The 23,440-nt window shown below is 46.6% G+C and overlaps 13 protein-coding genes across 13 annotated transcripts; 6 read left to right on the top strand and 7 right to left on the bottom strand.

Annotated features, from left to right (window-relative positions):
• Nucleotides 1–448: 448 nt before the first annotated feature.
• On the bottom strand, nt 449–871 carry LOC110679788 (histone H2B-like). Its single transcript, XM_021855520.1, is given in 2 exon segments — nt 449–679; nt 681–871. Coding segments are annotated over 2 exon segments (375 nt in total). The 5' UTR covers nt 825–871.
• Nucleotides 872–899: 28 nt separating this feature from the next.
• LOC110679787 (histone H2A) lies at nt 900–1,487 on the top strand. The gene has a single exon (XM_021855519.1). The coding sequence runs from the start codon at nt 1,104–1,106 to the stop codon at nt 1,476–1,478; it is 375 nt and encodes a 124-aa protein (XP_021711211.1). The 5' UTR covers nt 900–1,103; the 3' UTR covers nt 1,479–1,487.
• An 890-nt stretch (nt 1,488–2,377) lies between these two features.
• Nucleotides 2,378–2,939, bottom strand: LOC110679745 (histone H3). The gene has a single exon (XM_021855475.1). It carries the CDS (start codon nt 2,840–2,842, stop codon nt 2,432–2,434), a length of 411 nt encoding a protein of 136 aa, XP_021711167.1. The 5' UTR covers nt 2,843–2,939; the 3' UTR covers nt 2,378–2,431.
• A 73-nt stretch (nt 2,940–3,012) lies between these two features.
• On the top strand, nt 3,013–3,460 carry LOC110679801 (histone H4). The gene has a single exon (XM_021855532.1). The coding sequence runs from the start codon at nt 3,108–3,110 to the stop codon at nt 3,417–3,419; it is 312 nt and encodes a 103-aa protein (XP_021711224.1). The 5' UTR covers nt 3,013–3,107; the 3' UTR covers nt 3,420–3,460.
• A 4,591-nt stretch (nt 3,461–8,051) lies between these two features.
• On the bottom strand, nt 8,052–10,295 carry LOC110679724 (histone H1-like). The gene has a single exon (XM_021855451.1). It carries the CDS (start codon nt 8,878–8,880, stop codon nt 8,200–8,202), a length of 681 nt encoding a protein of 226 aa, XP_021711143.1. The 5' UTR covers nt 8,881–10,295; the 3' UTR covers nt 8,052–8,199.
• An 897-nt stretch (nt 10,296–11,192) lies between these two features.
• Nucleotides 11,193–11,743, bottom strand: LOC110679755 (histone H2B). The gene has a single exon (XM_021855485.1). It carries the CDS (start codon nt 11,617–11,619, stop codon nt 11,245–11,247), a length of 375 nt encoding a protein of 124 aa, XP_021711177.1. The 5' UTR covers nt 11,620–11,743; the 3' UTR covers nt 11,193–11,244.
• Nucleotides 11,744–11,801: 58 nt separating this feature from the next.
• LOC110679773 (histone H2A) lies at nt 11,802–12,323 on the top strand. The gene has a single exon (XM_021855503.1). The coding sequence runs from the start codon at nt 11,898–11,900 to the stop codon at nt 12,270–12,272; it is 375 nt and encodes a 124-aa protein (XP_021711195.1). The 5' UTR covers nt 11,802–11,897; the 3' UTR covers nt 12,273–12,323.
• An 848-nt stretch (nt 12,324–13,171) lies between these two features.
• Nucleotides 13,172–13,733, bottom strand: LOC110679740 (histone H3). Its single transcript, XM_021855469.1, has one exon. It carries the CDS (start codon nt 13,634–13,636, stop codon nt 13,226–13,228), a length of 411 nt encoding a protein of 136 aa, XP_021711161.1. The 5' UTR covers nt 13,637–13,733; the 3' UTR covers nt 13,172–13,225.
• Nucleotides 13,734–13,806: 73 nt separating this feature from the next.
• LOC110679800 (histone H4) lies at nt 13,807–14,254 on the top strand. Its single transcript, XM_021855531.1, has one exon. The coding sequence runs from the start codon at nt 13,902–13,904 to the stop codon at nt 14,211–14,213; it is 312 nt and encodes a 103-aa protein (XP_021711223.1). The 5' UTR covers nt 13,807–13,901; the 3' UTR covers nt 14,214–14,254.
• Nucleotides 14,255–15,374: 1,120 nt separating this feature from the next.
• LOC110679756 (histone H2B) lies at nt 15,375–15,965 on the bottom strand. Its single transcript, XM_021855486.1, has one exon. The coding sequence runs from the start codon at nt 15,804–15,806 to the stop codon at nt 15,432–15,434; it is 375 nt and encodes a 124-aa protein (XP_021711178.1). The 5' UTR covers nt 15,807–15,965; the 3' UTR covers nt 15,375–15,431.
• Nucleotides 15,966–20,305: 4,340 nt separating this feature from the next.
• LOC110679779 (histone H2A) lies at nt 20,306–20,808 on the top strand. Its single transcript, XM_021855510.1, has one exon. The coding sequence runs from the start codon at nt 20,383–20,385 to the stop codon at nt 20,755–20,757; it is 375 nt and encodes a 124-aa protein (XP_021711202.1). The 5' UTR covers nt 20,306–20,382; the 3' UTR covers nt 20,758–20,808.
• Nucleotides 20,809–21,656: 848 nt separating this feature from the next.
• Nucleotides 21,657–22,218, bottom strand: LOC110679741 (histone H3). Its single transcript, XM_021855470.1, has one exon. The coding sequence runs from the start codon at nt 22,119–22,121 to the stop codon at nt 21,711–21,713; it is 411 nt and encodes a 136-aa protein (XP_021711162.1). The 5' UTR covers nt 22,122–22,218; the 3' UTR covers nt 21,657–21,710.
• Nucleotides 22,219–22,291: 73 nt separating this feature from the next.
• Nucleotides 22,292–22,739, top strand: LOC110679799 (histone H4). The gene has a single exon (XM_021855530.1). The coding sequence runs from the start codon at nt 22,387–22,389 to the stop codon at nt 22,696–22,698; it is 312 nt and encodes a 103-aa protein (XP_021711222.1). The 5' UTR covers nt 22,292–22,386; the 3' UTR covers nt 22,699–22,739.
• Nucleotides 22,740–23,440: the final 701 nt, after the last annotated feature.

Here is a 23,440-nt window from a genome sequence, read left to right as displayed (position 1 = left end):
GAAGTGTGGTTAAGGTACAACATGGCTGGCACAACATTTTTTTTTTTGCAATCAGCAGAAATGTTGAACGTACGAAGTGGATCTTTCTTGTTTTAAATTCAAACTGATGGAAAAACTTAGATCTAGGGTTTTTTTGTGAACAGATTTTTCCCTATACTGCTTACAATTAAATTCCTATTATTTATTACGCAGCTGAATGGGGATCCAAATCTCTGCAACTGTAATCGTTATAATTAATCAATACTGAAACTGATAACATCGAATAAATAAAATGAATTGAATAAATTCCAAACTGATAAGAGAGGGGGGTGTTGTCACGTATGAAGTCACCGCCGTGGCACTACCTCAGTCGGTTCAATAGTGTGATAAAACAGTCCTAGTGTCAGATTTTCAAAATCAACTCTTTTCGGGATTGAAATAGTGGCCTGAAAAGGGCCTTTTTGGTCATTTACTTGGAGCTGGTGTATTTGGTGACGGCCTTGGTGCCTTCCGAAACGGCGTGCTTGGCCAACTCTCCCGGGAGCAGAAGCCGGACGGCGGTTTGGATTTCGCGGGATGTGATCGTCGAACGCTTGTTGTAGTGGGCCAGGCGGGAGGCTTCGGCGGCAATACGCTCAAAGATGTCGTTGACGAAGCTGTTCATGATGCTCATGGCTTTCGACGAAACGCCAGTGTCGGGGGTGAACTTGCTTCAACACCTTGTAGATGTAGATGGCGTAGCTTTCCTTCCTGCGCTGCTTCTTCTTCTTCTTATCGCCCTTGACAATGTTCTTCTGGGCCTTGCCGGATTTCTTCGCGGCCTTTCCGCTGGTTTTCGGTGCCATCGTGCTGCTAACGTTGTTTTAGATTCCAAACGAAAAACTGAAACTGATGCCCGACCGAACCAGTCGGTTCTCTTTTATACCCGTAGAATGGTGAGCGCTGTTCCGCCCCTTCGCTTCGTTTGCTACTTCATCCATTTCGTTCGTACCATCCTAGTATGAGTGCAGCGCAGGGCTACGCATGTATAAAAGATACCCTCATCCGGTGAAATCACCATCAGTACCGCTTACGTACGCTTCGTGAACGTTTGTTTCTCAAGTCCACTCAAACTCAACCACAAAATGTCTGGCCGCGGCAAAGGAGGCAAAGTTAAGGGAAAGGCAAAGTCCCGTTCCAACCGCGCTGGATTGCAGTTCCCAGTCGGTCGTATTCACCGTCTGCTCCGGAAGGGCAACTATGCCGAGCGTGTCGGTGCCGGCGCTCCAGTCTACTTGGCTGCCGTTATGGAATATCTGGCCGCTGAAGTGCTCGAATTGGCAGGAAACGCTGCCCGTGACAACAAGAAGACCAGAATCATTCCCCGTCATCTGCAGTTGGCCATCCGCAACGACGAAGAATTGAACAAGCTGCTGTCCGGTGTTACCATCGCCCAAGGTGGTGTTCTGCCCAACATTCAGGCTGTCTTGCTGCCGAAGAAAACCGAGAAGAAGGCATAAGTTACTACACTGCGTGGCATCAAACCAAAAACCGTCCTTTTCAGGACGACAATATCCAGTCCACCGCTAGAGAGTTGTTGTTGAAATATTGCAGATTTATCTAATTTAGCCACAGAGAGGATCGATGAAGAGATATCGGCCATATTATGACCATTTCTGAATCAATTCCTAGATTCCGCGGGGGGAAACGTTTGGGCTTCTTAAATGTTCTGTTCGGGATACCTCGAACTTTCGATTTTTGGAGTTCAATTTGCCGAAACAGAAACATAAAACATTGAAACAGCCAGCCCTGCGTGAGCTGTTCCTGAAGAGAGAGGAGGGTAAACTGTTCATCCAGTTCTGCCCCATTTTCTACTATCTACTGCTTGACAGTAGAAGAGTTGATGAAGCAGGTAGTATTTAAAAACTTATATTATTTATTCGAGGAAAGGCTATATCAGGAGCTCCTAATATTGAGGGAATCAATCAATTTCCAAACCCCACAATTATAACTATCATAGGGGTGTGATTCAAAGTAAACAAGCCAAAGATTACGTTTCAATCATACGGTCAAACTTTCAATGTTGGATGTTCGAGTTGTCTAGTTTGTAGCAACAAGGGGAGGCGAGCTGGGAAAGCTTCTGAATCCGGAAAAGAGCATAAGAAGAAGGGGAAACATACGGCCGGTACCAGAGAATGAAGTCCGCGCTGGAGATGCACATTCAAAAGTGTGTGCAAAGCGAAGCATGAAGGGACAACTCGAGTTGTCGGTTGGTTGACGTACCTCCCCTCATCAGTGTTGAGAGTATGATCGTTCGGTGGTCAAGGGGCTTTAGGAAGTAGTTCCCCCAGGGGAACAAACAGTTTTAGGTACACTGAAGGGAAAATTGCTCACACAACTCTTTTAGGGAATGCTCTAGTGGCCCTGAAAAGGGCCGTTTTGTTGAGAATGGCAACTATAATGCAGACCGAATTTAAGCGCGTTCTCCACGGATACGGCGAGCCAGCTGGATGTCCTTGGGCATAATGGTGACACGCTTGGCGTGGATGGCGCAAAGGTTGGTATCTTCGAAAAGACCGACCAGATAGGCCTCGCTCGCTTCCTGCAGGGCCATGACAGCCGAGCTCTGGAAGCGCAGATCGGTCTTGAAGTCCTGGGCGATCTCACGAACCAGACGCTGGAATGGCAGCTTGCGGATCAGCAGCTCAGTCGACTTTTGGTAGCGACGGATTTCACGCAGAGCAACGGTTCCTGGCCGATAACGGTGAGGCTTCTTGACACCTCCGGTGGCTGGGGCGCTCTTGCGAGCGGCTTTGGTAGCCAGCTGCTTGCGAGGAGCTTTTCCTCCAGTAGACTTACGAGCAGTCTGCTTGGTACGGGCCATTGTGTTAGATGATGATTAATTTGCTTTCAATCCAAACGGATCAGTTGAAACGCAGCGACAGAATGAGGGTCAAAAAACCAGGCAGTCCTCTTTTATATGCTCATATCGATGCAGGCAACCAATCGGAAGCCACGGAAGAATAGAACAAGCAAGAGAGGAAAGAAGAACTCAACCCTCGAGTGGGTATAAAAGTGGCCGCTAGTGTTTGGCGCAGCCATCAGTTCCAGTACTACCGTCGTCGAACACAGAACCAAATTCATCCAAAATGACCGGCCGTGGCAAGGGAGGCAAAGGACTCGGAAAAGGAGGCGCCAAGCGTCATCGCAAGGTTTTGCGTGATAACATCCAGGGTATCACCAAGCCCGCAATCCGTCGTCTGGCTCGTCGTGGAGGAGTCAAGCGTATCTCCGGACTTATCTACGAGGAAACTCGTGGTGTGTTGAAGGTGTTCCTGGAAAACGTCATCCGTGATGCCGTTACCTACACTGAACACGCCAAGCGTAAAACCGTTACCGCTATGGATGTTGTCTACGCTCTGAAGCGTCAGGGACGCACCCTGTACGGTTTCGGAGGTTAAATCGCATTCCAAAGTTTCGCTCTTCAAACGGCCCTTTTCAGGGCCACCAAACACACTCATCAAAGAGTTGATATGACAAATGTTCACACACACTAAAAGCAAGGGTAATCTAATGGGACAAGCACTACACGCTTTTGCAGTCCGGCGGTGGCGTGGCTTGGGGAGAAAATTCTCGTCTCCGATTGGAAGACACCATAAAATGCCAATATATATATCGTCCCCTTAATGCTACAACTAGATAACTCGAAAATCAAAATTTTGAGATGTGCAACTTTGAAAGTATGACCGTTTAACAAGGTGATGGTTAATCGCAGAGATTATGATTGAAAAATAATCTTTAACTTGTGTATTTTGAATCACACGCTTAAGACCTGTGGATATTTTGCAGATCTAATTAAGAAAAATGTTTTGACATATTGAAGTCAAAAATTTCGAATTTCGAGTTATCTAGTTGTAGCATCAAGGGGACGATATATATACATACATAGTCTAGTCTAGTCAGCACTGTCATTTCCCGGGGTGGCACACTACTGTTGTTACTTACTTGTTGTGCTTCGGTTTCGGTTCGAAAACAACAACCGCTATGATGCCACGCCGGTGAAATCCAGTGCGTGCATCTTTCCATACCAATCTCACGTGCATGCATCTCAACTCCGGACTTCAGTGTAAGGTACGGAACGCTCGTCGTACCACTCCCTATTTCACCCTCATCAAATTCCATTAGGATTGCGTTAGGAACTTCTTAGTTTGCCTCGCTCGGTTCCACAATGCGATGGACGAACAAATATTTCATCATGTTCCACACTGTGCCTTATGAGAAATGTCCCATAATGTCCCGCTCACTGGATGCGGTTGCAATCAATATTTACAAGCACTGGAATTGTGTTCGCGCACCCGAAACGAAACGAATCACCGAACCGGGAGAAAGACGGGAATTTGAGAAGGTCACCGGGAAAAATCGTTTTGAACGAACATTTTCAAGCTTCGAAGCTTTCATTGAAATGCATTGAAAGTGGATGATGAAATGTCTACCGTAAAATGGGGTGTTTTCAAGCAACTTCTAGTATGTCAATAATTAAACAAAGGACAGCCCTACTACAGTAAGGACCCGATTTTGTCAGCCCCTCGATGAATTTCAAATTTCGACATGGTTACATGGACTTTTAAAGAGGGTACGTGGTAAAGCATGACGATACCAATTTTTTGACAAATCTAAAATTGGCTGACAAAATCGGGTCAGTACTGTATTCTCTCGTCGCGTGCCAAACACAATGCTGAGGATCCTATGACAGATTTCTGAGATAATCATGAAAATGTGTGATTTTTGACGTAACTGCAAAACAGGGTTGTAAAGGAATTTGACTTTCGCAAATGAAACCATATTATGCCAACAACAAAACATAATCTTTTTGATCAATAACTTTGATGCTTTCATTCATTTTCATAAGTTATGCTCAACCTTAATCAGATAATACATCAATATTATCGAACTTGGAACTCCTGCAAACGCAAACCGTTTTCTTTTAACTGCTAGATCTTTCATAGTTATTAATCTGGAAACTGTCAATACTTCGTAAAATTGTCTTGAATTGTTTTTGATACTTGAATGCAACAGGATCATAACCTATATACAGTTAACTCTCCCTAACTCGATATTGAAATTGGCTTGAATTGGTTTTGATACTTAAATGCAACAGGATCATAACCTATATATTTGCATTTGCTTCTTTGAATGATTGTTCTTCTTCGTCTTCGAAAATAGCCCCTATTTGTTTTGCTGGTCTGCTCGATAGGTAGACAGTTTGACAGTTCGATAGGTAGATTTGGTTTCACTCTTCGCGCAACTCGGGTGCCTCTGAGAAATAAAAAAAAAAAATTCCCATTTTTTCAGGGCTAGACATTTTAGTAATATTCAGTAACAAACAAAATAGTCCCCTTAACCTTTACAATGCAGTTTTACTTCACGGAACAAGCCTAAAGTATAATGGAATATATATCGGCATAAATCGAACGAGTTTTGTAACTTGGAAAAAGTAGAAAAGATAATCCCCTAACACCCCGCTAACTTTCAAAAAGAGACTTTTTCCATAAGAAATATTAAAAGGCGAAATCTAGATAACATTTTCAAAAGCTTTTGTCTGCGTTGTGATCTCAATTAAATATACTTATGTTCTGGGTTACCCACATATTTTTGTTAATATTGTTTCATTGTTTGTAGTTGAATCTTTTTGCCAATAAAATTCTTTCAAAAATGGTTTGAATCGTTTTCAATATCTAGACTCCACAATACCTAATATTAATAGATATCCCCGATCACATAATGCAGCTCACAATCCTCCGAACAAAGCAAGCATTTCAGATGACTGATATATCGACTTCCGACGTTTTTGTGACTTTTCAAACTTGATGGAGAAGTTCAATCCCTTAAAACCCCACGAGTCCTTAACACCCCATTTTACGGTACTAACTTCTTAAAAAGGTTTCACTTTTCTCAATAATTAGCAATGTAGTACAATGTTTGTTTGATTTTTTGAGCTTGGCTCTAACTTTTCGACTCAAGAGTTTGAAAGAAAAGTTTACTAGCCTAAAATAATCTTGCCGAAAGTTTTTGCACTCAAACATATTGGATACAAAAAAAAAAAAAATCCTAAGTTGTTGAATATCCATACCACAATAAATCCAGATTTCCTTGGGAACAGCATTTTAAGAGTTTCTAATCTCTCATTAGTTAACTAATCGATTACAAATTGAATAGGTAAGGTAGATGCTGCTACATGTGTGGGTTTGTTTTATTTTTTTAATTCACCCTAGATTTAATTACTTTAGAGAAACATCAATTTAATGAAACACTGATTTATTTTGGCATCTGGAGTTTTTGTCGGCCAAATTATCTGAAACTCGGCAGTAAGACGCACTTGAAGAGCATAATGTTGATAAATAGCAGTTAAGGCCTTCCTTAGTGTAGTGGTAAAGTCGGTCCAACAAGCCATGTGAGCAAAATGGTCACATAAAAAATAAAGTGAGAAGCCGGCCAAGAAAAATGAGAAGAAGAAGAGGCATTCGCAAAACCCCATGTGCGAAATAAATCAAAAGAATGAGCACAAAAAATTTTGATAATGAAGACGCGTTCACTCCAACGGAAATGCTCCACGTGTAGTAACAGCGGCGGAAGTAATTTACCGGTTTCAATTTGAGTGTCAGGAGCTCAGGGCCAAATTTTCGAGCCGCAAATTTTTCTCGGTGCACGCAAGCAAATGGCGGCGGTGCTCACTCTCTTTCTCTCGTACCCAAACTGCGATGGGGATGTGAGGCGTTCGATTCGCCAATCACGCTTAAAATCAGTTACACGCAGTGGGGAAATTATTCCTCTGGAAGTTGGCGATCGAAGTCCCGTTATGTGCAGTTCAGAATCAATCGAAAGGCACGATGATGACTGATTCTGAATCTTGCTTCGGTACCTACGAAATTGTGCGGCAAGCACAAACTGTATTAATTTGCTCTCATCTTTGGAATAGTGGAACAGCATTGGATTACGAAAATCAAACATACTGAGCAAGGTCGACCCATTGGCCCCGAAAGATTGAGATTTTCAGAAGCCAATCCCTGGGCTTAGTATATTTTACTGCCAATTAATTTAATTTGCAACATCCACAAGAGTAATTTGATTATTCCGCAAGGAAAATAGTGGCAGTTCGCTCATACTGGATCAGCTGTCAAGATTACTTTGGTAATTAGCAGCAAACTGTACTTGACCGCTCTACTTGGGATGTCGATACTCAGCCTGCCCAGTAGGTCCGGTACGTACGGACCTGTGAACTAGACTATCGAAATGCATACATTTTGCATTTTGACATACGAACGCTTTATGTTTCGTTTTAGCATCAACTCACATCCAGGCGTCGGTAGGCGCGTGGTGTACGCACAGACCTAACGATCGCAAGGTCCTTGGTTCGATTCCAGGTTGCTGCGAGAAACATTTTTTGTTGCCAATGTTTGGCTTTCATAAGGCAAAGCTATGAATTTCAACCCGATTTATTGTGGCGAATTTTCATAAGTGCATCCAATGTATTTCGATAGTCCATTTGCCTGAGTGTATTGAAAACGCACGGGCCTATCGATCGCAAGGTCCTTGGTTCGATTCCAGGTTGCCGCGAAAACATGTTTTGGTTTCACAAGGCAACGCTACGAATCTCAACCCGATTTAAATAAGGCTCCCCCAAAACTACGCGACGTTTTACGGCGACAGCGACACGATTTCGTTGTCGTGTCGCTGCAAGCACTCTTCTATGGAACCATCTTGACTGACACGACGCGAATCGCTGCGAAATCGCGTCGCTGTGGCTTATCAAACAGTGCATCAGCGAAATCGCGACGTTTTTTTTTTTTTTTTTTTTTTTTTGTCGCTGTCGCCGTAAAAAGTCGCTTAGATCTGGGGGAGCCTTTAAGTCGACAGACGTCTTCAAATCCTTGAATCATTCGAGTGTATCAAAAGCTGTTCCTCTAGTGGAGGTTTGCTTTGGGTACGGATGCACCGCTACAGTGAGTGCCAGCCAGTGCTGCATGATTGGCCAATTTTATTGATTTGCGAAAGGGTTCGGGAAGAATTCGCCATTCAGTGGCAAAGTGCACGTAACTTTTCGGGGGGATTTATTTCCCTCTGTGAGAGGAATGGAATATCATTGACTGTGCAACTCTTTGTTCTAAACTTGGATGGTAGTCCTGAAAAGGACTGATTGGATGTTAGATACTGTTTTACAACAGTACGGTTGCTGTCCCAAATTTACTTCTTGGCAGCGGTCTTCTTCGCGGCAGCTTTCTTGGCTGGGGCAGCCTTCTTCGGTTTTGGGGTCTTGGGCTTCTTGGCGGCGGTCTTGGAAGGTTTGGTGGCCTTCTGCTTCGGAGCAGCAGCCTTCTTCACACCACCGGCCTTTTTGGCAGCCTTGGCACCAGCAGCTTTGGCTTTCTTGGCTGCAGCCGGCTTCTTGGCTTTCTTCTCGCCGGCTGGCTTCTTGGCCTTCTTCTCCCCAGCTGGTTTCTTGGTGGCCTTCTTCTTCTCTCCGGTAGCCTTCTTGGCCTTCTTCTCGCCGGCCTTCTTCGGTTTCTTCTCACTGGCGGCCTTCTTAGCTTCAGCCTTCAGCTTGAACGAACCGGAAGCGCCGGTGCCCTTGGTTTGGACGAACTTGCCCTTCTCGACGCCATTCTTCAAGGCCTTCTTGAGGAATGGGGCAAGCTTGGCGACATCGCATTTGTAGTTGGCGGCGATGTACTTCTTGATGGCCTGCAGGGACGATCCGTTGCGTTCCTTCAAGGTTTTGATGGCAGCAACAACCATGTCGTTGACTGGGGGGTGGGTCGACGGCTTCTTCGGCTTGCCCTGTCCCTTGGGGGCCCTTGGCTTCTTGGTCTTGGCTGGCGAGGCAGCCGGGGCTGCGGCAGCGGCTTCAGTGGCAACTTCAGACATCTCGATAGGTAGCTAGAGTAACACTCACACGATGGCGATAGTAAACGAATGAATGACGGAAATTCTGGCAACAGTGCGGTGTTCGATTTCGTCGTCTGTGTTAGGGATGCAGACATGGTCGTCCACTGGATGACTGTTCGCGAAATATTGTACATATTTTTGGTAACACCTTTTTAAAACGCATTTTTCCGGTAATCGCACTAAGTATTTGCCTGTCTAGTATGTCCGTTTGGTGAGTGCATGAGTCTCGCTAGCAGCCCGTCATCGCCACATCGGGCCGGTTTCGCGAGAAGCACCGCTGAGACATGTCTTTACAGCACCCGTGCGCCATATGGTGTGGCTTTGCTCGATAAAACAATCAATAGTAACTATTGAAACAATACCACCCTGCACGGCGGTGGTGAATTTGGCAACATGAATGGTTGCTCTTTGCGGTGACATGCGGGTATAGCCAGTATGCCGGTGTCTAATGGCCCCTAATGAGCCTCAAACAAAGTCATTCCCAGTGCCGACGAGCGATGTTACGCGTTTGGTTTTAGTAAACTTTGAACAATGTTAATTTGATGTTTTTCATCAAACATACCGAAAACTTGGGCTCGACTATGACGTCAGTCACACGAGTTTGTGCCATTTTGTCCGGAAAACAATGTCACCAAACACTAATCACCTTCCACCTGTGCACTGTTGGTTGGTCGAATGTGTGCAAATTGCTGGCATTTGCCTCAGCCATCGGCGGCAACTGCATTGGAAAAGGACAGTGCACGTGCTACTATGGATCTAGTTTATCTGAGAATGTTTTACTTCAAGAAGCAAGCAAGCAAAGCAAGCACCCTCCCTGCGGTGGAATCTGCAAATGAGCTAGTGCGAAATCTGCCCGAATAGGCATCGGTTTTGCTAGCTGCAGTTGCATCGAATGAACATTCCATACAATCTCTTCTGGCGGCAGTAGTACCGGACATGTCGCGCTGAATTCGCGACAAATTGTTCTCGGAAGTCCCTAACATGCCCCACGGCACGTGTTCCCGGTGTAGAAACTGCACCCTACACTCCCCCGATCGAGATATATTTTTGTGTACAGTGCCCTCAGGGGCTGTTCAACGTGTCTGTCCGTGCTAGTACTGAGCAACACCCGAGCCAGGAAGCCGAATGGCAACCACACAACGTGTCATGTCACCATCATTCGCAAATTTCATAACGCCAACAATGACCATTTGCAACGCGCCCACCACCCATTGTTTCGTTTGACCCGTTACATCTCGAAGACACACCACCCACCCATGAGCTATGTGAATGGGCCCCATCAATGGGAACTGATTGATGGCATTATCGAGCTTATCCGATCGATAACATTTGCATCAACTCGTCCCCTTAATGCTACAACTAGATAACTCGAAAATCAAAATTTTGAGATGTGCAACTTTGAAAGTATGACCGTTTAACAAGGTGATGGTTAATCGCAGAGATTATGATTGAAAAATAATCTTTAACTTGTGTATTTTGAATCACACGCTTAAGACCTGTGGATATTTTGCAGATCTAATTAAGAAAAATGTTTTGACATATTGAAGTCAAAAATTTCAAATTTCGAGTTATCTAGTTGTAGCATCAAGGGGACGAACTGTTGTTCGATAAACGTTATTATGATAGCCTGAACTGCTGGGATGCTCTTACGAGATCGTTTGTAATGGGACGCTAGAAAACATAATGAGCTTCTTTCCAATACGTTGAGAAGAAACTTGTCATCATGCCTGCCTAGCTAGCTAGTCCTATGATGTCAAAATTGTCTAAACTACTAACATGCAGCACAACCGATAGCAAAAATGAAGTTGTTAAGGTGCAACATGGCAATCAGCATAAATATTGAACTTTAAACGTTCTGCTAGTGAATGAAGTGTGGTTAAGGTACAACATGGCTGGCACAACATTTTTTTTTTTGCAATCAGCAGAAATGTTGAACGTACGAAGTGGATCTTCTTGTTTTAAATTCAAACTGATGGAAAAACTTAGATCTAGGGTTTTTTTGTGAACAGATTTTTCCCTATACTGCTTAACAATTAAATTCCTATTATTTATTACGCAGCTGAATGGGGATCCAAATCTCTGCAACTGTAATCGTTATAATTAATCAATACTGAAACTGATAACATCGAATAAATAAAATGAATTGAATAAATTCAAACTGATAAGAGAGGGGGGTGTTGTCACGTATGAAGTCACCGCCGTGGCACTACCTCAGTCGGTTCAATAGTGTGATAAAACAGTCTAGTGTCAGATTTTCAAAATCAACTCTTTTTCGGGATTGAAATAGTGGCCCTGAAAAGGGCCTTTTGGTTTGGTGTGATTGAACGCAGTGTCGGTCGTCATTTACTTGGAGCTGGTGTATTTGGTGACGGCCTTGGTGCCTTCCGAAACGGCGTGCTTGGCCAACTCTCCCGGGAGCAGAAGCCGGACGGCGGTTTGGATTTCGCGGGATGTGATCGTCGAACGCTTGTTGTAGTGGGCCAGGCGGGAGGCTTCGGCGGCAATACGCTCAAAGATGTCGTTGACGAAGCTGTTCATGATGCTCATGGCTTTCGACGAAACGCCAGTGTCGGGGTGAACTTGCTTCAACACCTTGTAGATGTAGATGGCGTAGCTTTCCTTCCTGCGCTGCTTCTTCTTCTTCTTATCGCCCTTGACAATGTTCTTCTGGGCCTTGCCGGATTTCTTCGCGGCCTTTCCGCTGGTTTTCGGTGCCATCGTGCTGCTAACGTTGTTTTAGATTCCAAACGAAAACTGAAACTGATGCCCGACCGAACCAGTCGGTTCTCTTTTATACCCGTAGAATGGTGAGCGCTGTTCCGCCCCTTCGCTTCGTTTGCTACTTCATCCATTTCGTTCGTACCATCCTAGTATGAGTGCAGCGCAGGGCTACGCATGTATAAAAGATACCCTCATCCGGTGAAATCACCATCAGTACCGCTTACGTACGCTTCGTGAACGTTTGTTTCTCAAGTCCACTCAAACTCAACCACAAAATGTCTGGCCGCGGCAAAGGAGGCAAAGTTAAGGGAAAGGCAAAGTCCCGTTCCAACCGCGCTGGATTGCAGTTCCCAGTCGGTCGTATTCACCGTCTGCTCCGGAAGGGCAACTATGCCGAGCGTGTCGGTGCCGGCGCTCCAGTCTACTTGGCTGCCGTTATGGAATATCTGGCCGCTGAAGTGCTCGAATTGGCAGGAAACGCTGCCCGTGACAACAAGAAGACCAGAATCATTCCCCGTCATCTGCAGTTGGCCATCCGCAACGACGAAGAATTGAACAAGCTGCTGTCCGGTGTTACCATCGCCCAAGGTGGTGTTCTGCCCAACATTCAGGCTGTCTTGCTGCCGAAGAAAACCGAGAAGAAGGCATAAGTTACTACACTGCGTGCATCAAACCAAAAACCGTCCTTTTCAGGACGACAATATCCAGTCCACCGCTAGAGAGTTGTTGTTGAAATATTGCAGATTTATCTAATTTAGCCACAGAGAGGATCGATGAAGAGATATCGGCCATATTATGACCATTTCTGAATCAATTCCTAGATTCCGCGGGGGGAAACGTTTGGGCTTCTTAAATGTTCTGTTCGGGATACCTCGAACTTTCGATTTTTGGAGTTCAATTTGCCGAAACAGAAACATAAAACATTGAAACAGCCAGCCCTGCGTGAGCTGTTCCTGAAGAGAGAGGAGGGTAAACTGTTCATCCAGTTCCTGCCCCATTTTCTACTATCTACTGCTTGACAGTAGAAGAGTTGATGAAGCAGGTAGTATTTAAAAACTTATATTATTTATTCGAGGAAAGGCTATATCAGGAGCTCCTAATATTGAGGGAATCAATCAATTTCCAAACCCCACAATTATAACTATCATAGGGGTGTGATTCAAAGTAAACAAGCCAAAGATTACGTTTCAATCATACGGTCAAACTTTCAATGTTGGATGTTCGAGTTGTCTAGTTTGTAGCAACAAGGGGAGGCGAGCTGGGAAAGCTTCTGAATCCGGAAAAGAGCATAAGAAGAAGGGGAAACATACGGCCGGTACCAGAGAATGAAGTCCGCGCTGGAGATGCACATTCAAAAGTGTGTGCAAAGCGAAGCATGAAGGGACAACTCGAGTTGTCGGTTGGTTGACGTACCTCCCCTCATCAGTGTTGAGAGTATGATCGTTCGGTGGTCAAGGGGCTTTAGGAAGTAGTTCCCCCAGGGGAACAAACAGTTTTAGGTACACTGAAGGGAAAATTGCTCACACAACTCTTTTAGGGAATGCTCTAGTGGCCCTGAAAAGGGCCGTTTTGTTGAGAATGGCAACTATAATGCAGACCGAATTTAAGCGCGTTCTCCACGGATACGGCGAGCCAGCTGGATGTCCTTGGGCATAATGGTGACACGCTTGGCGTGGATGGCGCAAAGGTTGGTATCTTCGAAAAGACCGACCAGATAGGCCTCGCTCGCTTCCTGCAGGGCCATGACAGCCGAGCTCTGGAAGCGCAGATCGGTCTTGAAGTCCTGGGCGATCTCACGAACCAGACGCTGGAATGGCAGCTTGCGGATCAGCAGCTCAGTCGACTTTTGGTAGCGACGGATTTCACGCAGAGCAACGGTTCCTGGCCGATAACGGTGAGGCTTCTTGACACCTCCGGTGGCTGGGGCGCTCTTGCGAGCGGCTTTGGTAGCCAGCTGCTTGCGAGGAGCTTTTCCTCCAGTAGACTTACGAGCAGTCTGCTTGGTACGGGCCATTGTGTTAGATGATGATTAATTTGCTTTCAATCCAAACGGATCAGTTGAAACGCAGCGACAGAATGAGGGTCAAAAAACCAGGCAGTCCTCTTTTATATGCTCATATCGATGCAGGCAACCAATCGGAAGCCACGGAAGAATAGAACAAGCAAGAGAGGAAAGAAGAACTCAACCCTCGAGTGGGTATAAAAGTGGCCGCTAGTGTTTGGCGCAGCCATCAGTTCCAGTACTACCGTCGTCGAACACAGAACCAAATTCATCCAAAATGACCGGCCGTGGCAAGGGAGGCAAAGGACTCGGAAAAGGAGGCGCCAAGCGTCATCGCAAGGTTTTGCGTGATAACATCCAGGGTATCACCAAGCCCGCAATCCGTCGTCTGGCTCGTCGTGGAGGAGTCAAGCGTATCTCCGGACTTATCTACGAGGAAACTCGTGGTGTGTTGAAGGTGTTCCTGGAAAACGTCATCCGTGATGCCGTTACCTACACTGAACACGCCAAGCGTAAAACCGTTACCGCTATGGATGTTGTCTACGCTCTGAAGCGTCAGGGACGCACCCTGTACGGTTTCGGAGGTTAAATCGCATTCCAAAGTTTCGCTCTTCAAACGGCCCTTTTCAGGGCCACCAAACACACTCATCAAAGAGTTGATATGACAAATGTTCACACACACTAAAAGCAAGGGTAATCTAATGGGACAAGCACTACACGCTTTTGCAGTCCGGCGGTGGCGTGGCTTGGGGAGAAAATTCTCGTCTCCGATTGGAAGACACCATAAAATGCCAATATATATATCGTCCCCTTAATGCTACAACTAGATAACTCGAAAATCAAAATTTTGAGATGTGCAACTTTGAAAGTATGACCGTTTAACAAGGTGATGGTTAATCGCAGAGATTATGATTGAAAAATAATCTTTAACTTGTGTATTTTGAATCACACGCTTAAGACCTGTGGATATTTTGCAGATCTAATTAAGAAAAATGTTTTGACATATTGAAGTCAAAAATTTCAAATTTCGAGTTATCTAGTTGTAGCATCAAGGGGACGAACTGTTGTTCGATAAACGTTATTATGATAGCCTGAACTGCTGGGATGCTCTTACGAGATCGTTTGTAATGGGACGCTAGAAAACATAATGAGCTTCTTTCCAATACGTTGAGAAGAAACTTGTCATCATGCCTGCCTAGCTAGCTAGTCCTATGATGTCAAAATTGTCTAAACTACTAACATGCAGCACAACCGATAGCAAAAATGAAGTTGTTAAGGTGCAACATGGCAATCAGCATAAATATTGAACTTTAAACGTTCTGCTAGTGAATGAAGTGTGGTTAAGGTACAACATGGCTGGCACAACATTTTTTTTTTTGCAATCAGCAGAAATGTTGAACGTACGAAGTGGATCTTCTTGTTTTAAATTCAAACTGATGGAAAAACTTAGATCTAGGGTTTTTTTGTGAACAGATTTTTCCCTATACTGCTTAACAATTAAATTCCTATTATTTATTACGCAGCTGAATGGGGATCCAAATCTCTGCAACTGTAATCGTTATAATTAATCAATACTGAAACTGATAACATCGAATAAATAAAATGAATTGAATAAATTCAAACTGATAAGAGAGGGGGGTGTTGTCACGTATGAAGTCACCGCCGTGGCACTACCTCAGTCGGTTCAATAGTGTGATAAAACAGTCTAGTGTCAGATTTTCAAAATCAACTCTTTTTCGGGATTGAAATAGTGGCCCTGAAAAGGGCCTTTTGGTTTGGTGTGATTGAACGCAGTGTCGGTCGTCATTTACTTGGAGCTGGTGTATTTGGTGACGGCCTTGGTGCCTTCCGAAACGGCGTGCTTGGCCAACTCTCCCGGGAGCAGAAGCCGGACGGCGGTTTGGATTTCGCGGGATGTGATCGTCGAACGCTTGTTGTAGTGGGCCAGGCGGGAGGCTTCGGCGGCAATACGCTCAAAGATGTCGTTGACGAAGCTGTTCATGATGCTCATGGCTTTCGACGAAACGCCAGTGTCGGGGTGAACTTGCTTCAACACCTTGTAGATGTAGATGGCGTAGCTTTCCTTCCTGCGCTGCTTCTTCTTCTTCTTATCGCCCTTGACAATGTTCTTCTGGGCCTTGCCGGATTTCTTCGCGGCCTTTCCGCTGGTTTTCGGTGCCATCGTGCTGCTAACGTTGTTTTAGATTCCAAACGAAAACTGAAACTGATGCCCGACCGAACCAGTCGGTTCTCTTTTATACCCGTAGAATGGTGAGCGCTGTTCCGCCCCTTCGCTTCGTTTGCTACTTCATCCATTTCGTTCGTACCATCCTAGTATGAGTGCAGCGCAGGGCTACGCATGTATAAAAGATACCCTCATCCGGTGAAATCACCACCATCATTCGTTCGTTACCTAGCGACACGTGCGGACGTGTTTTACGCTCAGTTCTCGGAAAGTGAAAAGTCGTTCGATTTGGCGTGTGCATTATCATCCCCCGTCATGGGTGACACAGCGGCAGGTGCAGCCGCTATCGCTTGCTCGAAAAAGCGCTCCGCGAGCGGCAACGAGCAAGACGGCAACGCTGCGAAGAGGATTCTCTCGCAGAACCAGTTCCATGGGCTGGTAGACAACGACGCTGGTGATTTGCCGGCAAAGACGAGGAAAAACCGGAAGGCGAAGCCACCGCGGCTGGACGATCTGAAAACAATCGAGCGGAAGGAGAAGTGCCCGCCGATCTTCGTGTACAACGACCCGGCCGATCTACGCCCGGATCTGCGAAAGCTCATCTCGCAAGGGCTAAAGTGCACCTTTCGCCTGTGCGGTTTCGGTGTGAAGCTGATGACCGAAGGTAAACCCCACTACGACGCGGTGGTGCATTACCTCAACGAGAAGCGCTTCCAGTACTTCACCCACGATGCCCCTGGAACCAAACCACTGAAGGTGGTGCTCCATGGGCTTGACGACATGCCAGAATCGGAGCTTATGGAGGAGCTGGTGAGTATCGGGTTGAAACCCACCGGCGTCTACAAGATCATCCGGCACAACCAAACCCGCATCCACCGTGACCAGCTGTACCTGGTCCATCTGGAACACGGCACCAGTACGATGAAGAGCCTTCAAACCATCAGCACCATCGGATGCACCGTCGTGGAGTGGGTCCGGTACAGGCCGAAGCAAAAAGACGTCACGCAGTGCATGAATTGTCTCCGCTTTGGCCACGGATCAAGGAACTGTGCCATGAACGCCCGCTGCTCCCGGTGTGGCGAAGATCACCATTTCGAGGCATGTCAACGAATCGAAGAAGCCGATCCGAAGTGCGCCAACTGTGGTGAAAACCACGCACCCACAGCGAAGACGTGCAAGGCGAGGTCCGAGTTCATCGAGATCCGGAACAGGGCCTCCAGCAAAAACCAAACCAGGAAGAAGTCAGTGGCCCCACCGCCGCTCAACGAGCGCCACTTTCCTGTTCTCGCTCGGTCTCGCCGCGAAATACCGGTGCTTCCCCCACTCCAACCACAGCAGCGGCTGGTAGCTGCTGCCGCCTCACCATCAGCTCCCCCAACGAACCCGTGGGTTTCCCCTCCCGGATTGCGACGGGATCAAGCCAGCTCCAACAGCAGTGACACCCTCCCCCCCCAGGATGGCTCTCCCCTCTACCAGCCGGAACAGCTGCTCCCAATCTTCCAAGACATGGCGGTCCGTCTGCGTGGCTGCAAAACGAGATACGACCAGATCTACACTCTGGGCATGCTGCTCATCCAGTATGGCTAGAATGGTTCTGGTTAACTGGAACGCTTGCTCTCTCAAGAGCAAAACCATCGAGCTGTGCAGCTTCCTGGAGGAAAAGGAGGCTGATGTGGCGTTCATAACAGAAACTCACCTCAAACCTGAAGTGAGCGCATATATCCCGAACTACCGCTTGGTGAGACTCGATCGGCCGAACTCCAGGGGGGGAGGTGTGGCCATTGCACTCAAGCAAAATATCAACTGTCGCCTGCTGCCGAACCTCCAGCTTCAGATCATCGAAGCCATCGGAGTGGAAGTTACCACCTCCGACGGAAACATCACCCTAATTGTTGCATACTGTCCCACTCAAGCCAATGCAACAAACGGGTCAGCGGCTGCACTCCGAAGGGACATCGCTAAGCTGACACGGCGGCAGGGACAGTTCATCATCGCTGGGGACCTGAATGCCAAACACCCAGCCTGGGGCAATTCCCGTACCAATTCAAATGGAACCATCTGGTGCGACGATGCCCAAGAGGGGCACTACACCATCCTAGGCCCGGACAGTCCAACCCGGCTGACTCGGTCTGGGGCCCATGCGACGCTGGACTTGTTCGTCACGAACGTGAATAACACCACGCAACCGATGGCATATCAGGAGCTCAGCTCGGACCACTTCCCGGTGGTGATTGAAGTTGGTTCCTCAGTGAATCGGCACATCATCTCCAGGCGTAACTACCACCAAGTGGACTGGGCCCGATTCCAGCAGACAGTCGACAGCAGCGTTGACTACAGGGAGTTCCCCGAGACCACTGAAGACGTCGACCGGCAGCTGCGAACGATCGAGGAAGCGGTCTCTCTAGCCAGGGAGCAACACGTACCTTCAGTCCAACAGGTGAGCAACACCCTAACGATCGATAGTATCACCAAAGATCTCATTCGTTTAAGAAACACCAAACGCAGGCAGTACCAACGCACTGGTCTGCCTGCGTTGAAAAGCGAAGTCAATCGCATATCAAAAATAATCAAGGCCAGAATGGTGGACCTCAGGAACGATGATTTTTCCAACAAGATCCGCTCTCTCCCAGATGGTGCTAGGCCATTCTGGAAGATGACCAAACTTTTGAAATCCAAACCCAGACCTATTCCACCGTTGATCCCATTAGACAACACCGACTCTAAGGATCGCTTGATAACCCCTGCGGAGAAGGCTGCTGAGATAGGTCGGCATTTCGTCAGCTCCCACAAACTAGGGCTAGACATTCCTAGCCCACACGAAGCTGCTGTTTCCGAACACGCAGCTAACCTACACCGATCTCCCAACGACTTCTCGGAGGAGTTGGAGATCACTGCTGACGAGTTGCTGGCCTATCTCAAAACATCCAAAAACATGAAGGCCCCAGGTTTCGACAACATCCTGAACTTGGAACTCAAGCAATTGAGTCTCCAGTTCTACCAACATCTGGCACTGATTTTCAATCAGTGCCTCCGACTTAGCTACTTCCCCTCGTCGTGGAAGTCAGCAAAAGTCATCCCCATTAGGAAACCTGGGAAGGATCCTTCCTCCCCCAAAAGCTATCGACCCATCAGCCTTCTCTCAGGGTTATCAAAGCTTTTTGAAAAAGCGATCAACAGACGGCTGCTTTCGGCAGCCGATCAAAACAACATCTTGCTCGAGGAACAGTTTGGCTTTCGACGCGGTCGTTCAACCGTGCACCAACTGACTCGAGTAACCAACATCCTCAGACGGAACAAGTCCCTTGCCAAATCCTCCGCCATGGCGTTGCTCGATGTTGAAAAAGCATTCGACAACGTCTGGCACGACGGCCTGGTGTACAAGCTGCACCGATACAATCTTCCCACCTATTTGGTGAAAATCATCAAAAATTATCTGTTTAACAGGACGTTCAGGGTTTCCCTCAATGGAGTCAACTCAGACCCTCACAACATCCCCGCAGGTGTTCCACAGGGCAGTATTTTAGGACCACTACTATACAACCTGTTCACCTCGGACATGCCTCAGCTCCCTGAAGGCGGCTCACTGTCACTGTTCGCTGACGACACATCAGTCGTCTATAGCGGCAGATTCACGAGAGCACTAACATCTCGACTCCAGAGAGGCCTGAACGTCTTGTCAGATTATTTGAACAGCTGGAAGATCTGTATCAACGCAGCGAAGACCCAGGTCATCCTCTTCCCCTATTCCAAATCCCCCAGACTTGTTCCGGCTGAGGATTGTAAAATCACCCTCGGTGGATCAACGGTGGAATGGTCTGATGCAGCCGACTACCTTGGGCTAACGTTAGACAGCAAGCTTCTCTTCAGACAGCAGGTTGACAAAACGGTCATCAAAAGCAACATCTTGCTAAAAGCACTTTATCCACTCATCAACCGGAAGTCAACTCTGTCTTTGAAGAACAAGCTTGCTGTTTACAAACAGGTCATTCTTCCAGTAATTGAATATGGCGTACCAATCTGGGAGAGTTGCGCTAAAACCCACCATCTGAGGCTCCAGAGGACCCAGAATAAGTTCCTCCGGATGATCCTCAACAGCCCTCCGAGAACGAGGACAACCGAGGTTCACCGTCTGGCCGAGATCAAAACATTAGAGGAGCGCTTTGGTGACTCGATCGGTAGATTTAGGGCTCGTTGCCACCAATCGGACCAGCAGGTCATCCGGGACCTCGTTCCCCCCTAGGTTATCAAATTTTATTGTAGTCTTGTAAATAGTAGCTAGGATAACAAATTTTCTTTTAAAAAACCACCAGAGCCCATACGGCCAATATTACAACTATGGTAAAACCGCAAAAAAAAAAAAAACAAAAACATCTATCAAAATCCAATTTTAAGACCAAAGCTGAAGGACCTATCGGTCAACCTCTTGACATGTAAACCAATTACCTTGTAAACCAAAAATTGCAAATAAACATGAATTTAATGAAATGAAAAAAAAAGTGAAATCACCATCAGTACCGCTTACGTACGCTTCGTGAACGTTTGTTTCTCAAGTCCACTCAAACTCAACCACAAAATGTCTGGCCGCGGCAAAGGAGGCAAAGTTAAGGGAAAGGCAAAGTCCCGTTCCAACCGCGCTGGATTGCAGTTCCCAGTCGGTCGTATTCACCGTCTGCTCCGGAAGGGCAACTATGCCGAGCGTGTCGGTGCCGGCGCTCCAGTCTACTTGGCTGCCGTTATGGAATATCTGGCCGCTGAAGTGCTCGAATTGGCAGGAAACGCTGCCCGTGACAACAAGAAGACCAGAATCATTCCCCGTCATCTGCAGTTGGCCATCCGCAACGACGAAGAATTGAACAAGCTGCTGTCCGGTGTTACCATCGCCCAAGGTGGTGTTCTGCCCAACATTCAGGCTGTCTTGCTGCCGAAGAAAACCGAGAAGAAGGCATAAGTTACTACACTGCGTGCATCAAACCAAAAACCGTCCTTTTCAGGACGACAATATCCAGTCCACCGCTAGAGAGTTGTTGTTGAAATATTGCAGATTTATCTAATTTAGCCACAGAGAGGATCGATGAAGAGATATCGGCCATATTATGACCATTTCTGAATCAATTCCTAGATTCCGCGGGGGGAAACGTTTGGGCTTCTTAAATGTTCTGTTCGGGATACCTCGAACTTTCGATTTTTGGAGTTCAATTTGCCGAAACAGAAACATAAAACATTGAAACAGCCAGCCCTGCGTGAGCTGTTCCTGAAGAGAGAGGAGGGTAAACTGTTCATCCAGTTCCTGCCCCATTTTCTACTATCTACTGCTTGACAGTAGAAGAGTTGATGAAGCAGGTAGTATTTAAAAACTTATATTATTTATTCGAGGAAAGGCTATATCAGGAGCTCCTAATATTGAGGGAATCAATCAATTTCCAAACCCCACAATTATAACTATCATAGGGGTGTGATTCAAAGTAAACAAGCCAAAGATTACGTTTCAATCATACGGTCAAACTTTCAATGTTGGATGTTCGAGTTGTCTAGTTTGTAGCAACAAGGGGAGGCGAGCTGGGAAAGCTTCTGAATCCGGAAAAGAGCATAAGAAGAAGGGGAAACATACGGCCGGTACCAGAGAATGAAGTCCGCGCTGGAGATGCACATTCAAAAGTGTGTGCAAAGCGAAGCATGAAGGGACAACTCGAGTTGTCGGTTGGTTGACGTACCTCCCCTCATCAGTGTTGAGAGTATGATCGTTCGGTGGTCAAGGGGCTTTAGGAAGTAGTTCCCCCAGGGGAACAAACAGTTTTAGGTACACTGAAGGGAAAATTGCTCACACAACTCTTTTAGGGAATGCTCTAGTGGCCCTGAAAAGGGCCGTTTTGTTGAGAATGGCAACTATAATGCAGACCGAATTTAAGCGCGTTCTCCACGGATACGGCGAGCCAGCTGGATGTCCTTGGGCATAATGGTGACACGCTTGGCGTGGATGGCGCAAAGGTTGGTATCTTCGAAAAGACCGACCAGATAGGCCTCGCTCGCTTCCTGCAGGGCCATGACAGCCGAGCTCTGGAAGCGCAGATCGGTCTTGAAGTCCTGGGCGATCTCACGAACCAGACGCTGGAATGGCAGCTTGCGGATCAGCAGCTCAGTCGACTTTTGGTAGCGACGGATTTCACGCAGAGCAACGGTTCCTGGCCGATAACGGTGAGGCTTCTTGACACCTCCGGTGGCTGGGGCGCTCTTGCGAGCGGCTTTGGTAGCCAGCTGCTTGCGAGGAGCTTTTCCTCCAGTAGACTTACGAGCAGTCTGCTTGGTACGGGCCATTGTGTTAGATGATGATTAATTTGCTTTCAATCCAAACGGATCAGTTGAAACGCAGCGACAGAATGAGGGTCAAAAAACCAGGCAGTCCTCTTTTATATGCTCATATCGATGCAGGCAACCAATCGGAAGCCACGGAAGAATAGAACAAGCAAGAGAGGAAAGAAGAACTCAACCCTCGAGTGGGTATAAAAGTGGCCGCTAGTGTTTGGCGCAGCCATCAGTTCCAGTACTACCGTCGTCGAACACAGAACCAAATTCATCCAAAATGACCGGCCGTGGCAAGGGAGGCAAAGGACTCGGAAAAGGAGGCGCCAAGCGTCATCGCAAGGTTTTGCGTGATAACATCCAGGGTATCACCAAGCCCGCAATCCGTCGTCTGGCTCGTCGTGGAGGAGTCAAGCGTATCTCCGGACTTATCTACGAGGAAACTCGTGGTGTGTTGAAGGTGTTCCTGGAAAACGTCATCCGTGATGCCGTTACCTACACTGAACACGCCAAGCGTAAAACCGTTACCGCTATGGATGTTGTCTACGCTCTGAAGCGTCAGGGACGCACCCTGTACGGTTTCGGAGGTTAAATCGCATTCCAAAGTTTCGCTCTTCAAACGGCCCTTTTCAGGGCCACCAAACACACTCATCAAAGAGTTGATATGACAAATGTTCACACACACTAAAAGCAAGGGTAATCTAATGGGACAAGCACTACACGCTTTTGCAGTCCGGCGGTGGCGTGGCTTGGGGAGAAAATTCTCGTCTCCGATTGGAAGACACCATAAAATGCCAATATATATATCGTCCCCTTAATGCTACAACTAGATAACTCGAAAATCAAAATTTTGAGATGTGCAACTTTGAAAGTATGACCGTTTAACAAGGTGATGGTTAATCGCAGAGATTATGATTGAAAAATAATCTTTAACTTGTGTATTTTGAATCACACGCTTAAGACCTGTGGATATTTTGCAGATCTAATTAAGAAAAATGTTTTGACATATTGAAGTCAAAAATTTCAAATTTCGAGTTATCTAGTTGTAGCATCAAGGGGACGAACTGTTGTTCGATAAACGTTATTATGATAGCCTGAACTGCTGGGATGCTCTTACGAGATCGTTTGTAATGGGACGCTAGAAAACATAATGAGCTTCTTTCCAATACGTTGAGAAGAAACTTGTCATCATGCCTGCCTAGCTAGCTAGTCCTATGATGTCAAAATTGTCTAAACTACTAACATGCAGCACAACCGATAGCAAAAATGAAGTTGTTAAGGTGCAACATGGCAATCAGCATAAATATTGAACTTTAAACGTTCTGCTAGTGAAT

The sequence above is a fragment of the Aedes aegypti genome, chromosome 3, assembly GCF_002204515.2.
Source record: "Aedes aegypti strain LVP_AGWG chromosome 3, AaegL5.0 Primary Assembly, whole genome shotgun sequence".
NCBI lineage: Eukaryota > Metazoa > Arthropoda > Insecta > Diptera > Culicidae > Aedes > Aedes aegypti.
Note: the sequence above shows the minus strand (reverse complement) of the source record. Positions and strands in the feature narration are given on the sequence as shown.

Coding starts and splice junctions, on each gene's coding strand:
- LOC110679801 (XM_021855532.1), top strand. CDS start 3,108: ATGACCGGCCGTGGCAAGGGAGGCAAAGGACTCGGAAAAGGAGGCGCC.
- LOC110679756 (XM_021855486.1), bottom strand. CDS start 15,806: ATGGCACCGAAAACCAGCGGAAAGGCCGCGAAGAAATCCGGCAAGGCC.
- LOC110679741 (XM_021855470.1), bottom strand. CDS start 22,121: ATGGCCCGTACCAAGCAGACTGCTCGTAAGTCTACTGGAGGAAAAGCT.
- LOC110679740 (XM_021855469.1), bottom strand. CDS start 13,636: ATGGCCCGTACCAAGCAGACTGCTCGTAAGTCTACTGGAGGAAAAGCT.
- LOC110679724 (XM_021855451.1), bottom strand. CDS start 8,880: ATGTCTGAAGTTGCCACTGAAGCCGCTGCCGCAGCCCCGGCTGCCTCG.
- LOC110679800 (XM_021855531.1), top strand. CDS start 13,902: ATGACCGGCCGTGGCAAGGGAGGCAAAGGACTCGGAAAAGGAGGCGCC.
- LOC110679787 (XM_021855519.1), top strand. CDS start 1,104: ATGTCTGGCCGCGGCAAAGGAGGCAAAGTTAAGGGAAAGGCAAAGTCC.
- LOC110679799 (XM_021855530.1), top strand. CDS start 22,387: ATGACCGGCCGTGGCAAGGGAGGCAAAGGACTCGGAAAAGGAGGCGCC.
- LOC110679779 (XM_021855510.1), top strand. CDS start 20,383: ATGTCTGGCCGCGGCAAAGGAGGCAAAGTTAAGGGAAAGGCAAAGTCC.
- LOC110679745 (XM_021855475.1), bottom strand. CDS start 2,842: ATGGCCCGTACCAAGCAGACTGCTCGTAAGTCTACTGGAGGAAAAGCT.
- LOC110679773 (XM_021855503.1), top strand. CDS start 11,898: ATGTCTGGCCGCGGCAAAGGAGGCAAAGTTAAGGGAAAGGCAAAGTCC.
- LOC110679755 (XM_021855485.1), bottom strand. CDS start 11,619: ATGGCACCGAAAACCAGCGGAAAGGCCGCGAAGAAATCCGGCAAGGCC.